The following is a 17,817-nucleotide window of genomic DNA, read 5'->3' on the forward strand; positions in this document are numbered from 1 at the left end:
ATAAACACATAATGTTTTGTCTAATGAAAATTTTGCTGTGACTATAATTAACAGTATCTCCTCCAGAAAAAAGGTAGAATTAAGAATGGCACTTGATTAAGGTACATTAATAAAACCACCTTTTGAAATTAGCATGGACCTTGATTGTGTTATACATTTGATTCTAAATAGTGGTTAATTGTTTATTAGAATTAATAATATTCACTAGGAAGAATGTCTTTAAGTCAAGTGTTTAATATGTGGTATGTTTTCCGTTTTGCTTACATCAAACATAATTGTCAGTGGCGCTAATTTGCATTTTTGTTTTGTAGTCTCTGGTTTTCAGCAGCCACTGTAAAGCAGTGAGTGGCTACTCAGACCAGGTCATCCATCAGCGGAGATCAGCTACCTCCTCACTTCGTTGCTGCCTGCTCACTGAGCTGCCATCTTTTTTGTGTGTGGCCAGTCCACGAGTAAGTGCCACAAGAGGGAAGACACAAAATATATGGTATTTGAAGAAATAAACCAATTTTCATGGGATCCATTCCTTCAACAGACTGTCTTAAGTTGTTTGGACCTTGAGAAACACATAAATCCTCAGTATTTAGAAGGAGCATCCATGGTCCTGGCTTTCCCAAGACAACACTTCTCACTTTGAATTGTGTTGGTTTTGAGAATAGTTGTATAGTAGATAGGAGTGGCTATTTTCACTAACCGCATCTCTGCTGTGTGGTTCCTCTTATTTAGTCAGGAGCTCTAAACTGCCGTGGGAACAAACCATCTGTCAGGTAAATTATCACCCAGCAGCAGGGTCAGAGACAGACTATTTGAAAAGGAGAGAGAGCCATTTGTCACCTGCATTGAGGTTTTTGAGAGTTTTCAGAGGAGGGGGCCAGATTGAGAGGGAGATTTGGTCTGGCCTTATCATCTCAGTACGGTCTCCCAATAACAAAAGGAAACTTTACACTCCAGCATGAAGAAACTTCTTAGTCTGGTGTTCGCTCCCTTTCCTCAGCAGCCCTGCCTGGACTGCAGTTCACAAGTGTGTTCCCTCTGAAAAGTGACTGTTGCACCGTATTTGCCATTCAGCAGTTGTAGTCTTATTTGCAGATTGGGGGTAGTTTGGATTGTGGTTTCAACTTTGAGTAGCTGTTAGGTCCTTCCCAGTACCTGCTATAAAGAGGGTAACAAAACAGGGCGCTCCGGTGATTGCCGACAGCATCGCTGCAAAGGCTTGCCTTGGCACAGTGTGGTAGTTACTTTGCTTGCATCTTCCATTCTCTTTCCTGTCCTTACTGATCGAGGCCAGACATGGAGAAGTATATGAAGGGAGAGTGACAGAGCAGAGAGGTGGCCAGACTCCATGGCTAGAGCAAAGAGCAAGTTTTTGTCTTCCCAGCTTGTCGTTTCCTTTTGCTCTAAGGGGCACCTTTCAGTTAGCCAGGAGACTAACTGGCTGATGTTTCCTAGCTTTCTGTGTTTTTATGTTGTTTTCTCCACTCATTCTAGCAAGTCTACTGTTTTCACAGTTCTATTCAAAGAAGGTGGAGCCTTTGGAATCTTCCTTAGTGATATTTTTCTACCATTATTTTTTCAGCTTGCATTCTGACTTCATAAAGTTATCAAAGGTCAGAATCTGACAGGGATTCCAAAGAAAGATGATGAATAGAAATGAGGTGATAGTGCTGAGTCCCCCTGACTCTTGCCTGCCTAGATTTCTTTCTGTTGGTCCTGTGCTACAAGAACTTGATTCCCTTGTCCCTGTCAACTTTGATTTATATTGGCTATCCGGAAAGTATTCGGATTTTGTGTGTATCTAGTTCTTCCAAAGCAGTCTTGGTCTTTGAAGCTTAAGTTGATGCAGGGAAATGCGCTTTTCTTAGGGAACATCTAAAGCCAAGTCCTTCTATAGAAGGCAACCTTCAGGTTTCATAGTTACATGGTTTGTTTCCTTCTCACCTAGTCTCATGTGTACACCAAGGCTTAATAAGAGGAAATGTAGATTTCTGAGAGAGGGATGTCAAGACATTTTTACTTCCCATATTCCAAGTGTTTTATAGATCCAATAAAAAGTGAACTACCTTGGACTGTAATTGCTTTTATGGACATAAAAATTCTTCATTTGTACCACTCAGAGCTCTGTAGCCAGCATCTCTGAAGAACAACCCCACTCTCCCAATATACTCACACATGCATACCCCAACTGTACTAGTTGAGTATTGTTTTTTGAGGAGCCTGAAGGCTAAACTATCATGCCTGGTTCTGCTGTTTCTCTAAAGAACAATAAATAGTAGCTTGAAGAAGACTATAATAGTGTGAAGGTATGGTGGCGGACAGGAAGCAAGAGAAAGCTTTTATTATTTGGCTGAAGGGATCCTCCTCAGCATCCTCCTTTCCTACTCAGCCAGTCTCCTCCATTTGTTTGTAGAGTTTCTTCACGTAGCATGTGTTAAACCTGAAAGTGGGGGTAGTTTACACCATTGTCATAAGGACTGGAAGGAGGGATTTTTTTGTTTTGTTTTTAAAGATTTTATTTTTCCTTTTTCTCTCCAAAGCCCCCTGGTACACAGTTGTATATTTTTAGTTGTTGGTTCTTCTAGTTGTGGCATGTGGGACGCCGCCTCAGCGTGGCTTGATGAGCGGTCCATGTTCATGCCCAGGATCCGAACTGGTGAAACCCTGGACTGAAGTGCAGCATGCAAACTTAACCACTCGGCCACAGGGCCAGCCCCAGGAAGAAGGATTTTAAACATGTCTGAATATTTTGTACACACATAGACAAATTCTTACCTTTCGGATCAGGCCTGGGGTGTAAATAAGGTAACATTGCATGAGATACCTTAATTATCTTATATTTATTTCTAACCCATCTGTGGTGGGGAGTTACTGGTTTCCTTTGAAGCCTCGACCCTGGCCTTGAGTTAAGACAAATTAATTTCCCTGGCATGTGCTATGAAAACTTTAGGGTCAGTTCAGGAAGAACTGTGCCACTAAGAAATTGGAGCTGTTTTCTCATTAGCTGAGGAAATAATTCTGCAGGGTTAAGAAACTTTTAAGACCCCAGGAATTCCTCTTACCAAAAAATGGCAGCGCTTGGAGCGGTCACGCTTCCTAGAGCTGGAGCAGGAATATACATGTCCTCAGGAAGGACGCGCTGAATGCTTGAAGAGGCAGCCCCTGAAGGTACTATAGTTTAGGAAGTTAATCAAGCAAAAAACAGGGGTTAGCTCATGTGGGACTAAAAGGAATATGCATTTCCATTTGTGGGGAGGGAAGAATGGTTCATGCTTCATCTCCCCCTGCTTCTGAGCAATCAGGAAGGCCACTTGTGGTTAGCAGAATGGGTGGAGGCTGTCTAGGATAGAGCTGACTTGGAAAGCACGATTTAAGTAGAAATGGGCTTGTTTGCCTCCTTTTGAACTTCATGAGTTCACTGCTTACGTACTTACAACATAGCATTCTATGATTCTGCATATATTTTTATCCAGGGCTCCTGCCAAAGAAGCTTATCAAAACATTAAAAAATATTTCACTAAGAACTGTGACTTGCAAACCTCCTAGTTTTCAGTCCTGAACTTGGAAGGATATCAGCAAAATGAAATTAGAAATAGGTGAAAGTTTATAACTGGAAAAGGTTGTTTTGTTCTTAAACTGTAAGAGTACCTAGAAATGAGTCCCAGGCAGGAAAAAAACTCCTCTCTCTGTCCCTGTTCTCCCCTTGTTCTTTCATGCTGAGTTTCTAGCTTTGATTTCTCATCTTGAGAATATGAGCTCAAACTCTTTATATATAATTCCAATACAAGTTCTGCTTTTCTACAAAATAAAGAAAAATAAACATCAAAGCAGTTATCTTTGAGTGTAAAATTGGTCAGTATGAGTCTCTCATTAGAAAAGCCTGAGTATGCTTTACTCATCCAAGAGTGCACATGCTGTTTGAGATACATAGAACTGGTCATACATCTGTAGTCCGGACTACTGCTGCTTAAACCATTTTTATGGACGTATAACTGCTATTGATTATGAGGTTCTGGGACTCTACCCAAGATGGTGGACGTCTGCTCTAGTCCAGTATCTGCTGGGCTGCTGCCAGGATAAGCCATAGCAGGGAGGGACCCAATTTTTATCCGTTTGCTTTGTATTTTGGTCTTTATTTGCCTATGCTCAACTTTCAGTGGGAAAAAATGAATAACTTGGAAGCAAGAGATCAAATTCCTTTTGGTGTGAGTAAAGGTGACAGGAGATTACCAAAACTTGCTCCTAGTGCTGTCTAGGTAATCTGATTTATGTGAGACCCTAACTGGGTTTTGGAGCTCCAGGGACCCAGCTTTCTGTGACCCTTTGTAGTTTGACCTCTGGACCATAGATGGCACTGCTCGCTAACAAACTTAGTTCAGCTTCATCTGCAAGCCAGAGTTATGTGTTCTGTGGTTATTGGTAAATGATGCCCTTTCTCTGGTTTTGGTATCCTCTAGTCTCCAGCAGAGGCACCTGCAGCCCATAGTCAGCTCACTGACTGTTTATGTACCCCAAGACAGTATTTCTCAAGGCTCGGCTTGGGATGCTGGGGTGCTTGTTAAAAACCTAGAACTATTGGCTAGAACCCTTAGACCTTCTGGATCAAAATCTGCACTTTAGATAAGCTCCCAAGATGGTTCTTATGCATAACAAAACTTGACAACCATTGCCCTAAAGATTGATGAGCATGAAAATAGAAAACTTAATAGCAAGATAGAGAGATTTTCCTGACTGTCTAACTTCTGAGAAGCAATAGAAACAATAGAACTGCCTAACTAGGTACAGCCAGTGTTTTATGTTCTGATTTCTCCCATACCTCTGCTCTTGCTCCTTATACCTAATTTCTTCCCATCTCGTGGTCTAGCTCCAAGGTTCTTGGGAGCAGTTTACTGCTTATAATTTATTCCTTTAGCATTTTTATCAACGTGGGCTCGCAGATAATCACAGCCTCCAAATTTTAACCAAAGGTAACCTCAGGCTCCTTATTCGATGATTTCACAGCTATCTAAATAGACAGCTGCTTGTTAGACTGGGAATAGACCCAGATCACTAAAGATGGATAAAGCGTATGCTTCTAAATTGGCAGGAGCCTTCTATTCCATTGGGGGGCAGCCTTTGAGTGTCGTTACACCTTATGGTGAGATAAGAATTTGTGTATAGCTTCTACCCTAGCCAAGAAATGAATCTACTACTCTCTGGCAATTGCTTTCTCTCTACCCCAACCCGTTTATGACCTCAAGGAAACATTCTCTTAGCTTCCATTAGGTTTGTCAGTCAGCAACCTGGTCAGGGAAGAGGAGAAAGAAGTATTGATAAACTTGGGAGCTTTGCAGCAAAGACATTAAAAATAGCTTCAAATGCACCAGACCAATACTTCTTAGTTCTTTAATGATGACTAACTAGCTCCAGCTCCTTTTTCTGGCCTTATCATCCTGTGTATGGCTAGTAGAACTTTGCCAAAGCACTATAGCCGTGAGAGGAAGTGGCAAAGTGATCGTGTGTGTATATATATACATCTGTGACAGAATTATTCCTGACCTGGTATCCCAGTTTATCTGCAAACTCCAGCACTCTTTGGATCTTTAGTTTGTTGCAGGTTCATATTACTAGAGGTTGGCCTTTTACCTGGGGAAGGTATTAAGTCAGTTATTAGGGACAGCTTAGTTTGTCAGAAAACAGAAGTTAAAAGCAGTAGTCTAAGGATTATCCACATTAGTCTCATCTCAAAGTCGAAGTTCCCAAAAGGCTCAGTGGGTATGGAAATGTGAAAGAGCCATCTCGTGTGAATCTTTCACTACAGGTCACCGCAGTGCCATTGGATTCTTACTGCAATGACCGAAGTGCAGAATATGAGAGGCGAGTGCTGAAGGAAGGAGGGAGTCTGGCAGCCAAGCAGTGTTTGTTGAATGGGGCCCCTGAACTGGCAGCAGACTGGCTAAATCGACGATCCCAGTTCTTCCCAGAGCCAGCTGGAGGATTGTGGAGCATCAGGCCTCAGAACGGCTGGTCTTTCATTAGGATTCCAGGTGAGTCCTCCCTTCTTGTGGAATATGTTCCCAGCTTTGGCAAGGGGAGAACCAGGGAGATAGTCCATATGGTGGTTTCAGATATTTGGAAGTCAACGTTCTTGGGGTTTCTTTTTCCTCTTTTGCCCATAGTAACTTATAAGTAAGAATACTTAAGTAATTTGTGACTTGAATAGAAAGAGAAGTGTTTTTTAGATTTGTGCTTAAATACTCTCCTTTGACAAGCTTACAGCTGAAAAAGGAATGCCATTCTTTAAAAAACAAGGCAGGGTGAGTTAGAAATAAACTTGGTAGGAAAGGCTCCAGGTCGAGTGAGTACAGTTGTGCTATTGCCAGTGGAATGAATGAGATTGTCGTCACTCACAGAAAGCCTAGTTTAAGTAGCATAAACAGTGTTCTACACGAAGCACTAGAGATCTGCATGATAACCAGAAGAAAAACAGTGTGTTTTGTGCCAAAATGCTAGCAGATTCCCAGACCTCCTAGGGTCAAGGTCGAGGTTGAAAGGAAATTAGGTTTTCATCTTTGCTTTGGTGAGACTTCTTTTTAAGGAAACAGAACACAGGGTTCATAGGCTCATGTTCTTTACTTACACCTGGTGGCAAACTGGAGCGGTAGCTCAGAGCTACTGTGTTAGTTTTGGTTGTGCACATTCTCTGGTACTTTGATTGTATTTATCTCATTGGCCTGTAATGGAAGTGAACTAGGGCTAAGCATTCAAAAGAGAGAATCTGCTATTTCTAAGAGATAACTGGATTCCAAGGTCTAAGGCCTGGTTTTTCCATTTAACGTTAACTTTGTCAGATGTCAAGGGACTTCGGGTCAGCCTTTTAGTGACTTTGGGGCTGATTTGAACTGAAAGATGCTGTTTGGGTATATGAGAGCAATGTTGTATATGTCCTCATAGCTGACTGAGAACACATGGAAGCAGTGGGTGAAGGTATATTGTTGGAAAACAAGGGAAAAGCCCACGTGTAAAGCAAGCCTGAATGTAGTGGGAATAGAGGAATAGAAGCCAGCAGGTGTGGAAACCACAGAATCCCAGGCAGAAGATGAGCACAGTTTTGAAAGAAGCAAGACAACACCTTATTTCTTCTTTCCCACTTCTTCATTCTGGCTCCTAAGTTCCCAGTCCAGGAGTAGAAGGCTTATTGCTGGCGCTGTGGGAATCTCTTGTGGCTTTTCCTGTTCTTTGAAAGAAAAATGGACCTTGTTTAAATAGCAGGAAGTGTCTGAGTTCTTTTTGCATCGATAAAAAGCACCAGCCTCACTGGCTGTTTACTGTGAGAACTAACCAGCTCCTCACTGACCCCATTGTGCTCTGTAGACTGGCTGGGGCTGGGCAGTGAGGGGGAGAGTTGAGGGGGGGTGATCACTGGAACCTGTATTTTATCTCTCTTTCCTTTATACTTTTACATTTTCTGTTTCCCCAGGAAGGGTTGGTTCCTTTATATTCCTTGAGAGACTGACCAGAATCTCCTAGATTTTACACCTTGAATGTGTCTCCATGTTTCACTAGGAGAAGGATGTAAAATCTCTTCAAAAGCCTTTTCTCCTTGGAAAAAGGAGATAATATTTCATCTGTTACTCTAATTTTACTGCCATTCATTTTGTCTCTGAGCAGGGTCTTACTACACTGTGGTCAGTAAGAACTAGTATCTGAGTGAAAATATTAGTCTGTAAGATTGTACTGTAGGGTTGTAAGATTGTACTGTAGGGTTGTGGGAAAGATTGCAAGAAACTAGGATAGGTCTGTTCATTTCAGCATTTTTTGAGCTCCTGTTTTAAAGAAGGGGCTGGGCATGGGTTTGACTTGGCAGAATCAGCCTGATTTCTAGGGAATTGTGCTCTTCTTGGCTCTATGCCCTGCTTAGCAACAGGTGGTGCTCTTGTCCGATGCAACTTCGGTAGCTCGCAAAAAATTGGGTAAGAGATACTGGGCTCAGAAGACATCAGTGTGTACGGAGAAGGAAACCTGTTTTTTCTGCGTCTCTCTCTAAGGACAAATACTGGAGGCTGACTTCCCCTGTCTAGCATGCTCACCACCGAAGCAGAAATATTGTTCATTGCTTAAGTGCTTTAAGGCTATTTTTGAAGTGCCTTTCTTCATAGTCCTTTTTCTTCAGGACAAGAAATCCAGTCCATCCACTTCCACTTCCCCCACCTACACAACAACAAGCTAACAACAGCTGCCACTTCTTGCTTCTTTTAGACACATCAGAGTTCTGTCCTCCTAACTGTATGCACATCTTCATCTCTGAGCTTTCTGAATCCTAGCATCACTGCATTCTGTTAGCAAAGAAGAGTAGGATGTGGGAAGCAGGAACGTGTGAAAACCATTGAACCATGATTTTGAGATGAATTGAAGCTTCTTAAAATTCAGATACAAGACAGATTTGTGTATGCTTAAATATTTGTGTTGAGGGAGTATATGTGAATGGAGAGAGAAGAGAACAGGCTGCAGAAATCTGATGAGCTTATTAGCTTGCCCACTCTCACTCAATAACTGAAAAATATATGGGCTGCTTTTTTTCCACCTTCCTGTGCTTTTAATAAGAAAAGAAAGAAACTTACTGTCTAAAGCTGATTGGTAGCTCTGTGGGGACTGTTTAGGAGCTATCAAAATCAAGGGATGCCAGGGAATATAATTACAAGAGACGCATAATTGTGACAAGAAGAAAACCTTGAAGTTGTTATGGAAGTGCTGCTGCCTAGTCAGACTTGGAACTTATACAGGCGTCCTTGTCTGGGGCCAGGGAGAGGGCTTAGCCACCGGTCCTGTCCCAGCTGCAGTCATTGATTGTGCTGGTGAGGAGACCAACAAAAAGAAGAGCATTTCAGTAATGTAAACAGGACCAAACAAAGAGGCTGAACAAAGGTGTGTGCCACAGCATCAGGGAGGGGTGGTGGAGGGAGAGAGCTGGCCTGGCAGCGTTCCGAAGGTGGGAAAAGGCAGGCTGCAGTGCAGAGGAGTAAACATCCAGGACCTGAGGCTTTGTAGCAAAAACAGAGTGGCTGATGATTTGTTATGGTGCTGTCAGCACATCCGTTCTTGTTTGGTTTATACAATAATTGTGCACTTGGCAAATACTGGCGAGAACAGAGAAATGACTGTTGAGAACTCTTGGAGTGCTCTCGACACCCAGCCTCTGCAGTTCTGAGGGAAAACCATGGGTTCAAACCCAGAAACTAAGGATACACAGTATATTTTTCTTCATAGTTTCTTTTTTACTCTCAGTGGTTAGTTCTCTATGTAGTATCTCTAGCCTTTTTCTCCGTCTTTGTGGCCCACAGCCACTTGCATATATACTCTTAAATCTCCCAGCCCCTTAAGCCTCATCTCTTCCCCTCTTAATAGCAGCAATTGTTCAGGGTGTGTTTATGGACCAGTCTGCAAACAGGAAACTCTACTTCCTGAAATGTGATGGGAGTTGAATGATACTGAATGGATAAGATGAAAATTTGTGAGTTAAGTGTTCTTTAAAGATCTCTGGCTGAAATACGTTGTTTTTTTTTTAATAGGAAGAGGAAGGAGAAAGCACAAGTTAGTGAGTGAAAGCAGCTTCCATTTCACAGAAACCTAAAGTCAGTCTTTCTGAAAAGCTGAAGAAGCCCTAGTGTCTTTATTGAATTATAGCTTTGGATAGTGACATTTACCAGCCAGACAATTTGAAATCACTCAGGAGAGGGAGTTCTGGTTTTAAAAAAGGCAAGAGAGGGGGTATGTTTATTTGCATTTCTTGGTGTTTAACTGTCTCCAGGAACAGGCAAGGGCAGCCCTTGTTTCTCCACATTCTTGTGCTTTCAGAAGGTAAACCATTTAGCCACAGGAGTAGCAGAAGCAAATATCTAGAGCTAGGGTGAGCAAAGGGAAAAACAGATTTCTCAGGTCACTTGCGGTAGATATGACATGGACATCACTCTTAGACACATGGATGTCACTCAGATGCATGGACATCACTCTTGGATGTTCACTGTAGCTGCTATCCCCTGAGTAAGGGTGAGGAGCCAGGGAAGCTTTCAGGTGCCATAGCAGCAGACGTCTGGTTGGGAACTGTTAGTTGGGAGGGAACTTACACCTCCCTCTTTCAAGATACTTCTTCCCCGAGCACTACTGGATCATGACTGAACAGTGCTTTGCATTCTTTAGAGTACTTTCCTGCTCTCATGATGACAAGCATCCTGGTTGTAGTAATTTTGGCTGCATACAGCTTTGCAGTGAGTGATTTTGCTGCTTCAATTAAATACAGTTTCCCCCTCCCTCCCTTTTCTTCTCCCTAGGCAAAGAGAGCCTCATCACTGACAGTGGAAAGCTGTATGCCCTTGATGTCCTGCTGACTCGACTCAAGTCTCAAGGACATAGGGTCCTTATCTACTCTCAGATGACCAGGATGATAGACCTGCTGGAGGTAGGAGAAGGAACCTTTGGTACCTAGGACACCTTGACATTGCACTTGCAGGAATCACATGTCTATGACTAATGTCACTCCTGCTTAATGGGAACCCAAAACTCATCTTTGTGATTTTACTGTCTGTAAAAGAAGGAGAAGCAGCTCCTAGCAGATGTGAGAGTATGCAGAGGACTTCTGCCTTCTTCTCTGTACCAGTGAAATAGAACAAACACCCCTTACTCCCTTCCTTCACTGGAGAAGGAATTTCCTAATTTTAAAGTAGATCAGAGTCGAGGAATTTCTTGAAAAGTCCTCTGAAATTCTGTATGAAAAATAAGATTTGGGGTTAGTTCTCTATGTAAAAAACTAGAAAGTTGTAAAAAACTACTAGTTGTGAATAAAAAAATCTTAAAAAAAGGGGGGGGGTGCTGGCCCCGTGGCCAAGTGTGGGCTGCAGGCGGCCCAGTGTTTCGTTGGTTCAGATCCTGGGCGCGGACATGGCACTGCTCATCAAACCACGCTGAGGCGGCATCCCACGTGCCACAACTAGAAGGACCCACAACGAAGAATATACAGCTATGTACTGGGGGGCTTTGGGGAGAAAAAGGAAAAAATAAAAAAACCTTTAAAAACAAAAACTGCTAGTTGTAAAAAACTACTCGACCTGAGTTAATGTAGTGGTTCTCAACTTGACTACATATTGCAATTTCCTGGGAGAGCTTTAACAAATACTGGTATCTGGTCCTGTCCCCAGAGGTTCATATTTAATAATAAGTTTGGAATGAGGCCTAAGCATCAGGATATTTAAAAGCTCCAAAGGTGATTCTAATATGCAACCAGAGTTGACAACCACTGGGTTATGGTGAAAACTACAGCTGTGTCTTACTGTGCAAGGCAGCTTTTGTTTCTTTAGTTACTTTGTTGATGTTCTTTCTGCTTTCTTGTTGTTCAGGTAGTGGCTTATTACTTGAGGGAGAGGAAGTCATGGGCATAGGAACAGGAGAGTGAAAGTGAGGACAAATAATAACAAACCACTAGACGAAGTCCTTGGTGTAAGAAAGTTGGAAAACCACAGCTTAAGAGGCTAAGACACCTGGATGTCAGTAGTGTATAAATATCCTCATGTTATTCTGTGGGGTTTATGTATCTAAGGCTTCATATTCTAACACTGCTACTCCAGGGGATAGTTGATAAGTGGAAATTAGACCATAATTATCCCTCTCTAGGAGTGAACGAGTAGGGATCGTATCAGTACAAAAGGAATGAAGAGTAGAAAAGAGGGAGGAATTTTTAGGTTCTTTGGAAGCCAAGGCTGGCTTGCTGAATTTTGCAATGGGTTTATCTGAATTTGATGGCAGGCTCTTTTTAATAATCTGGCAACTTCTTTTAGCAAGAGACATAACGAATGTTATTCGAGTTCAACTTAATCACTAAATTTCACATTTAATACAGTGTTTAACCCCTTAAATGCTGTCAGCAGGCCAAAGTTTCTGGTTTGTATTATGAGTAGATCACCTCTTTCTAAGTGATGGAAGGATGCTTATAAGTGACTATAAGTCACTGTAACAGAGAATTGATTAAGCCATTGTGTTTGCTGTAAATCTTGACTATGTTAAAGGTCCTAACAGCAATAATCCAAAATAAAGGGACTACCTGCATCTTTAATGTTCTGTTCAAACCAAGTGATGCCAACAACCAAAATAATGTGAGTAACTTTCTTTCAGTGGGGCTCTTTTTAGATAAAGTGCATTTTCCTAGTCCTGAAGAGTCAGGGAAGTATAGATAAAGTAGTGATCCTATGCTGCTAAGAATTATAGAAAAAGCAATATGCTAAGGACTTTGTAAGGGAGGTGATGATCTTTCTTTCTCAAGGTTGTATCAATGTATTATAGAGTCCTAAAAGTTGATCATATTAAAGAAAAGTTCTAAGGGAAGTGAGTGAACCACCAGAAAGTAAGCCAGCTCTGACAGGTGAAGGTGAGTGTGGCTGGTTTGATGCAGTCTGACATTTTAGTCCCTCATTCTGTATATTGCAGATTTCTAGGTACTCATAAACATTACTAAAATAAGTAATTCAAAGTATGATCATGAGTTTCAGGATGAGTGCCTGTAAACCCTACCCACCAGGGTCACTTCCTGTCTCTCAGTAATCCAGCAGGTTTTTTGGAGCCGTGTGGGATGTGGACTTTGTGGGTAGGCTTTACAAACAAGGCAGCTTGAGAACCTTCTCTGAAGGTAGTTGCATCTCTCTCTGGGGAATTCTAAATTAGGGAATAGCAAATTCAAAGCCTGAATTTCACAACTGCTCACATTCCTTAGCCATATGTATAACATGCATCTAGGGTGCTGAAGCCAGAAAATGTTGCAAAAGCCAGAAAATGTTGCAACTGTTTGCTTGTTTTACTGAAAAACTAAAATGAAACTATTGTCTGGTTTTCTTAATACTGTACTATTCTTTTTCCTTCAACATTAAATTTCCTAAAAGTTCATCTCTTTTTTTGTTCTCTTTGTGTTTTTTTTGTTTTTTATGAGATTGGCACCTGAGCTAACATCTGTTGCCAGTCTTCCTTTTTTTTTTCCTTCTCCCCAAACCCCCCAGTACATAGTTGTATATTCTAGTTGTAGGTCCTTCTAGTTGTGCAATGTGGGACGCCACCTCAGCATGGCTTGATGAGCCATGCTAGGTCTGCGCCCAAGATCTGAACTGGTGAAACCCTGGGCCGCTGAAGCAGAGTGTGCCAACTTAACCACTTAGCCACAGAGACAGCCCCTGGTCTATTTGTTTTAATATTATTTACTTAAATGAACCACATTCTGTATTCCAAGAGGTTAGTCCTCAAAAAAAATTTATTTGGTAGGCATGGAATTAGTGTGCCCATGGTGTTTAGTGTATGTCTAATCATTTATTGAGATGTAATGTATTGAGGATCTTGGAACAGTGCAGGATTAGGTCTGTATTTCTTTACCTCTTCAAAGAGTATTAGGGGTTTTCAGTCACTTTCCTAATGAAAGCTTTCACTGTAAACCTTCGTTAGAGCCATGTTTTAGCTTTAAAACATGACCTGGTGCATGAACTCTAAGGATCTTGTTATAGAAAGGCCTTTCTATATAGATGCTTTCCCTTGAGTACACTTGGCCTTTTCTTTAAAAAAATACCTTGAACCTCGCCTTATTTTTCCATTCTCAAGGTGTAGCGGTTTTTGTTTGTGTTTTAGATTTTTAAAAAACAATTTTTTTTCAAGATTCTCCTTTTCCCTTGACGTCTTATACACTGTATATCAGAGGGAAAGAAAAGCTTTCAATAGAGCAGGAGTTAGAAATTTACATGGGAGGTTAAAGCTCTGTCATGTAGCTCTGGAGCATGCCAGCATCTCTTTCATCCAACAGCCTTTTTGGCTTTTTTGTTCTGTGCCTTAGCCTTGGCTGTCTGTTTCTGGGACTCAGAAGACCGAAAAAATTCACATACTTCCATAGGACAAGGTTTCCATTTTGTGAGAAATACTAGTTCTGGGCCCTTAGTATTTGCTCACTGTTTTCTAAAGTGATTGATAGTCTCTTCTCTTCTAAATCTGACTTCAATTTAAATTTCTTGTGAATATATCAGATCTTATTCCAAATCGAATCTATATTCAGAAATGTTTTACCCTTTCCCTTGGTATCCAAATAGTATTTCTGGGTAGGGGATAAAAAAGGAGGCTGCTTAACTTCCAGGGCCAGGAATTTTTAGTATGCCATGGTCAGAAGTCACAGACATAAATAGAGTAGGATATAGTAGATCACTAAATGTTAGGTGGTGGGTGTATTTTATATATACTGAGTCACCTATAGGGTCTTGGCTGGTGGGAGTACTCTGGAAACAGACATAGCCCCTGCATGTTTGGGATAGTGATGTCCAGTTGGATGTCAGACAGAACTTTTCCTACTACCACCATTGTTACGCTAGTTTGGGACCTCCCCTCCCCTCCTCCACTCCCATATTCTAATAGTTGCAGAGAGCCTTTAACACACTACAGATGACTTACATTATCTCTGGGTCATCTCTTTTGTGATTCATTTTTTTTGCATCGAGCAGCAGAGTCTGTAGTTTAAGGAAATAAGCCTCAATATTTTCTACGCAATGCAAAAGTACTTGGAAAGGGTCAGCCAGCTGGAGCTGTATGTGATGTGATTGTTAAGTACTGAAACCCAGAGAAATCTTAAACTGCACTGATATATGAAAATAGTACGACACAGAATTAAATCCAGATAATCCATAGCTAATGATGACATTTGAGACACTAGGTTGTGTAACTTGCTCAGTCAGCACGTACCTCACTAGAGAAGGCTTCATCCTGAACAGACATTCTGTCATTTATGAGCTGGCTTCTCTTAGAACTCCAAGTTACCTTTGGGAGCTGTGATTTTGAACATACTGGGAAGCTGGGGGTATTCTAACTGCCCCATGGGATGAAAAGAAAATTGTTAACTAGCATTTTCATTAGGTCTTACGGATGATAGAAGGAAATGTGGCAGCTTACAACCACACTATGTTTATTCTGTTTAGTTCTTTTCTTTTTCATGCCAGCTGTGAGCAAGGCATGGTGCTAGCAGATGTAAATATCAGTTAAATGTGGTCTTTGGTTTCAAGGAATGTATCTAATGGAGAGGATATATATATATATATATATATATATATATATATGTATATATAATCTATATGTATGTATATGTATATATAATCTAGACACAAACACATATATGTATGTTTCTCACACACGTACACACACATACAAATAACTGTCAAGTGTACCCTGATGCTAATGCCAAAAATGAAGCATAAACAGAGCTGAAGCTAGCAGGAGGGATACACTTATTTCTAACTGGGTCACTTGAGGAAGGCTTCACACAGACAGTGACATCTGAACTGAACTTAAATAGAATTTCAACCATCAGGGAGAAGGGCATTCCAAACTAAGGAAGGCAGGTGTAAAAAGGCATAGAGATGGGAAGGTACAAGACGTTTGGGGAGAGTAGTTCAAAGCGACTGGAGCATATGATATAGAAGGAAAGGGACTAACACAAGTAGTAGTACTTGTGAAGGCAGATTATGGTGGGCCCATAAATGCCTTGTGATTAGGTCTTGCTCCACACGGCTCTATATTAGATAAGGGAAGGATGGCCGCCATATTTCATTCACTTGGTGCAATTTGCTTGGACAACAGAGGGGTTGAGATAGACATCGAGTAGAACCTCACCTTTTGCTGGTGAAATGCCCCAAAGATGGAAAAGGGCATGTCCAGGAAAATAAAGTTACACCAGGTTTGCAGGTTTGTGGATCATACTGAATCTTTCCCCTAACTTGTTTTATGAAAATGAAATTAGGTTAAAGTGAACATCAGAGGCAACTTTGAAATAGAAAAGAAGTTTCAGAATGGAAGGTTCGTGTACGATATATAAACACTTGCCTTTATTTTTTCAAGTGCCCAGTTATCCTTTCTTTATGATGATGGATGGGGGTAATGGACAGAATATATTAAGACCCTTATAGGGGCTTCTCCCTCAAGCGCCCTTTTTCTCCTGGTGATGGTGAGCTTCTGTTTCATCTGGGAAGCAGTAGAGGGGTTAAGCCGAGGGCTCTGGAACCAATCTACTTGAGTTCCAATCCCAGCTCCATTACCTGCTGCCTGTGTCACTTTAGAGACCTTAACATCTGTAAAATGGGAGTGACAATAATAACACTTACCTTAAAGACGATAGGGAGGATTAGATGAGAAAACCAGGTAAAATACATAGAATAGTGGTTGTCACTTAGTAAATGCTCAGTAAATGCTAGCCGTCATTATCATCATTACTACTTCAGAACGAACCTAGTCCCTTTATATTACACCATTGGGTGTATGAATGTTTGGTTTTATTTCTTATACTTTAAAGAAGTGAGACGCACTTGCTGAAACTATTTTGAGTTATGCTGATACCTCTGTTGCATGCCACTGCTTTAAAAAGTAGGACTTACAGATGTGATCCAGAACTGACCTCTCTTCTCAACTTATATTCTAAGACAGTGGTTTTCACACTAGTGGGATGGGGTAGAGGACAGGGGACCCAGGTAGAGATTAAGCAGATGGGGCCCTGAATCCCTACTCTTCTTCATCAACCAGAATAGTAATGCTTTTTATCTATTTTGTATTAGAGGGGTTCCATATAAGATTATGCTTGAAAAAAGTGTTCCAGTGCTTTAAAAATAGCATAAGGATTTGTTCTACAACAGTGTTTGTCAACCTTAAATGTGCTTAGAAGTCACACATGTAAAATGCAAAATCTGATTCTCTAGGAATGGGGTATGCTTCTCAATTCTACATTACTAAGAAACTTTAGGTGCTGCCAGTATTGCTCATCTGAGGGCCATGCTGAAATAGCAAGATTCTAAGGGACCCTGCCCTACCTTCCCTGTGTAGTGGTTGTTCTCAGCTGCATGTATAGGGTATCTATTGCAGTCACCTTTGGGCCTTTTTCAAAATAAACCAGTCCAGACCCTAGCCCAAACTTACAGAGTCAGAATCCCTTGGGTGGGTCCAGGCACATGTATTTTTAATCTTGGTTGGGAATCACTACTCAAATGCCAAGAGAGTACATCTTGTCCATAACCTCTTTGGCTTATTCAGTAATTTAAAAAAATAGTATCTAGAATTGTGTATCGTTCTCAAGATTTCCTAAATATTGAAAGTTATCATTTTTATTTTAATAGTTCAAGCAGTTTTTTGTTTTTTTGGAGGAAGATTAACCCTGAGCTAATATCCACCACCAATCCTCCTCTTTTTGCTTTGGAAGATTGGCCCTAAGCTAACATCCATGCTCATCTTCCTGTATTTTGTATGTGGGATGCCTCCCACAGCATGGCCTGGTAAGTGGTGTGTAGGTCCACGCCTGGGATCTGAACTGGCAAACCCTGGGCTGCCGAAGCAGAGTGCTCGAAGCTACGTCACCAGGCCATCCCAGTTCAAGTGGTGTTAGAGCTTACCTTGGTTAGTAGTTATCGATCCACAAGAATCCACTTGAGAATACTGGTGTTCATATTTGTTTAATTAAAGGAGGATACTAAATTATGAGACTTCTGGGAGAAAAAGAAGATGGACATTTGGTTTCTCTTCTCTCTTTGCTGCTTTAAGTGAAGCAAAAGGAAATCTTGCTTTACAAGGCTGTAGGAAATTTAATCATACTGGTGGATCATTTTCTAAGCCCTTCCTATATACTAAAAGTGGATTTGGGTGAGAGATACCCTTGGTTTCTACAGAGTGCCTGAAATAAGGAAGACCTGGGTAACGCTTGGTCTTTCTGTCCCATATACCCTCTTTAATGCACAGGAGTGCTCGTAAGCATGACACAGTTCTTACAAACCACAGTGAAGTCATCCAGCAGTGGTCCTCAGA

General features: G+C 41.3%; 1 protein-coding gene across 2 annotated transcripts in view; it reads left to right on the forward strand.

Moving 5' to 3' along the window:
- Positions 1-17,817, forward strand: part of INO80 (INO80 complex ATPase subunit) — a 126,379-nt gene that overhangs the window by 80,463 nt on the left and 28,099 nt on the right. For both annotated transcript variants that reach the window (XM_070583754.1, XM_070583762.1), the window contains exons 25-27: positions 312-452; positions 5,795-6,020; positions 10,302-10,429. In XM_070583754.1, coding sequence (XP_070439855.1) covers positions 312-452; positions 5,795-6,020; positions 10,302-10,429 — 495 coding nt within the window. The remainder of the gene's footprint in view (positions 1-311; positions 453-5,794; positions 6,021-10,301; positions 10,430-17,817) is intronic.

This window comes from Equus przewalskii, chromosome 1, assembly GCF_037783145.1.
Source record: "Equus przewalskii isolate Varuska chromosome 1, EquPr2, whole genome shotgun sequence".
Taxonomy (NCBI): domain Eukaryota; kingdom Metazoa; phylum Chordata; class Mammalia; order Perissodactyla; family Equidae; genus Equus; species Equus przewalskii.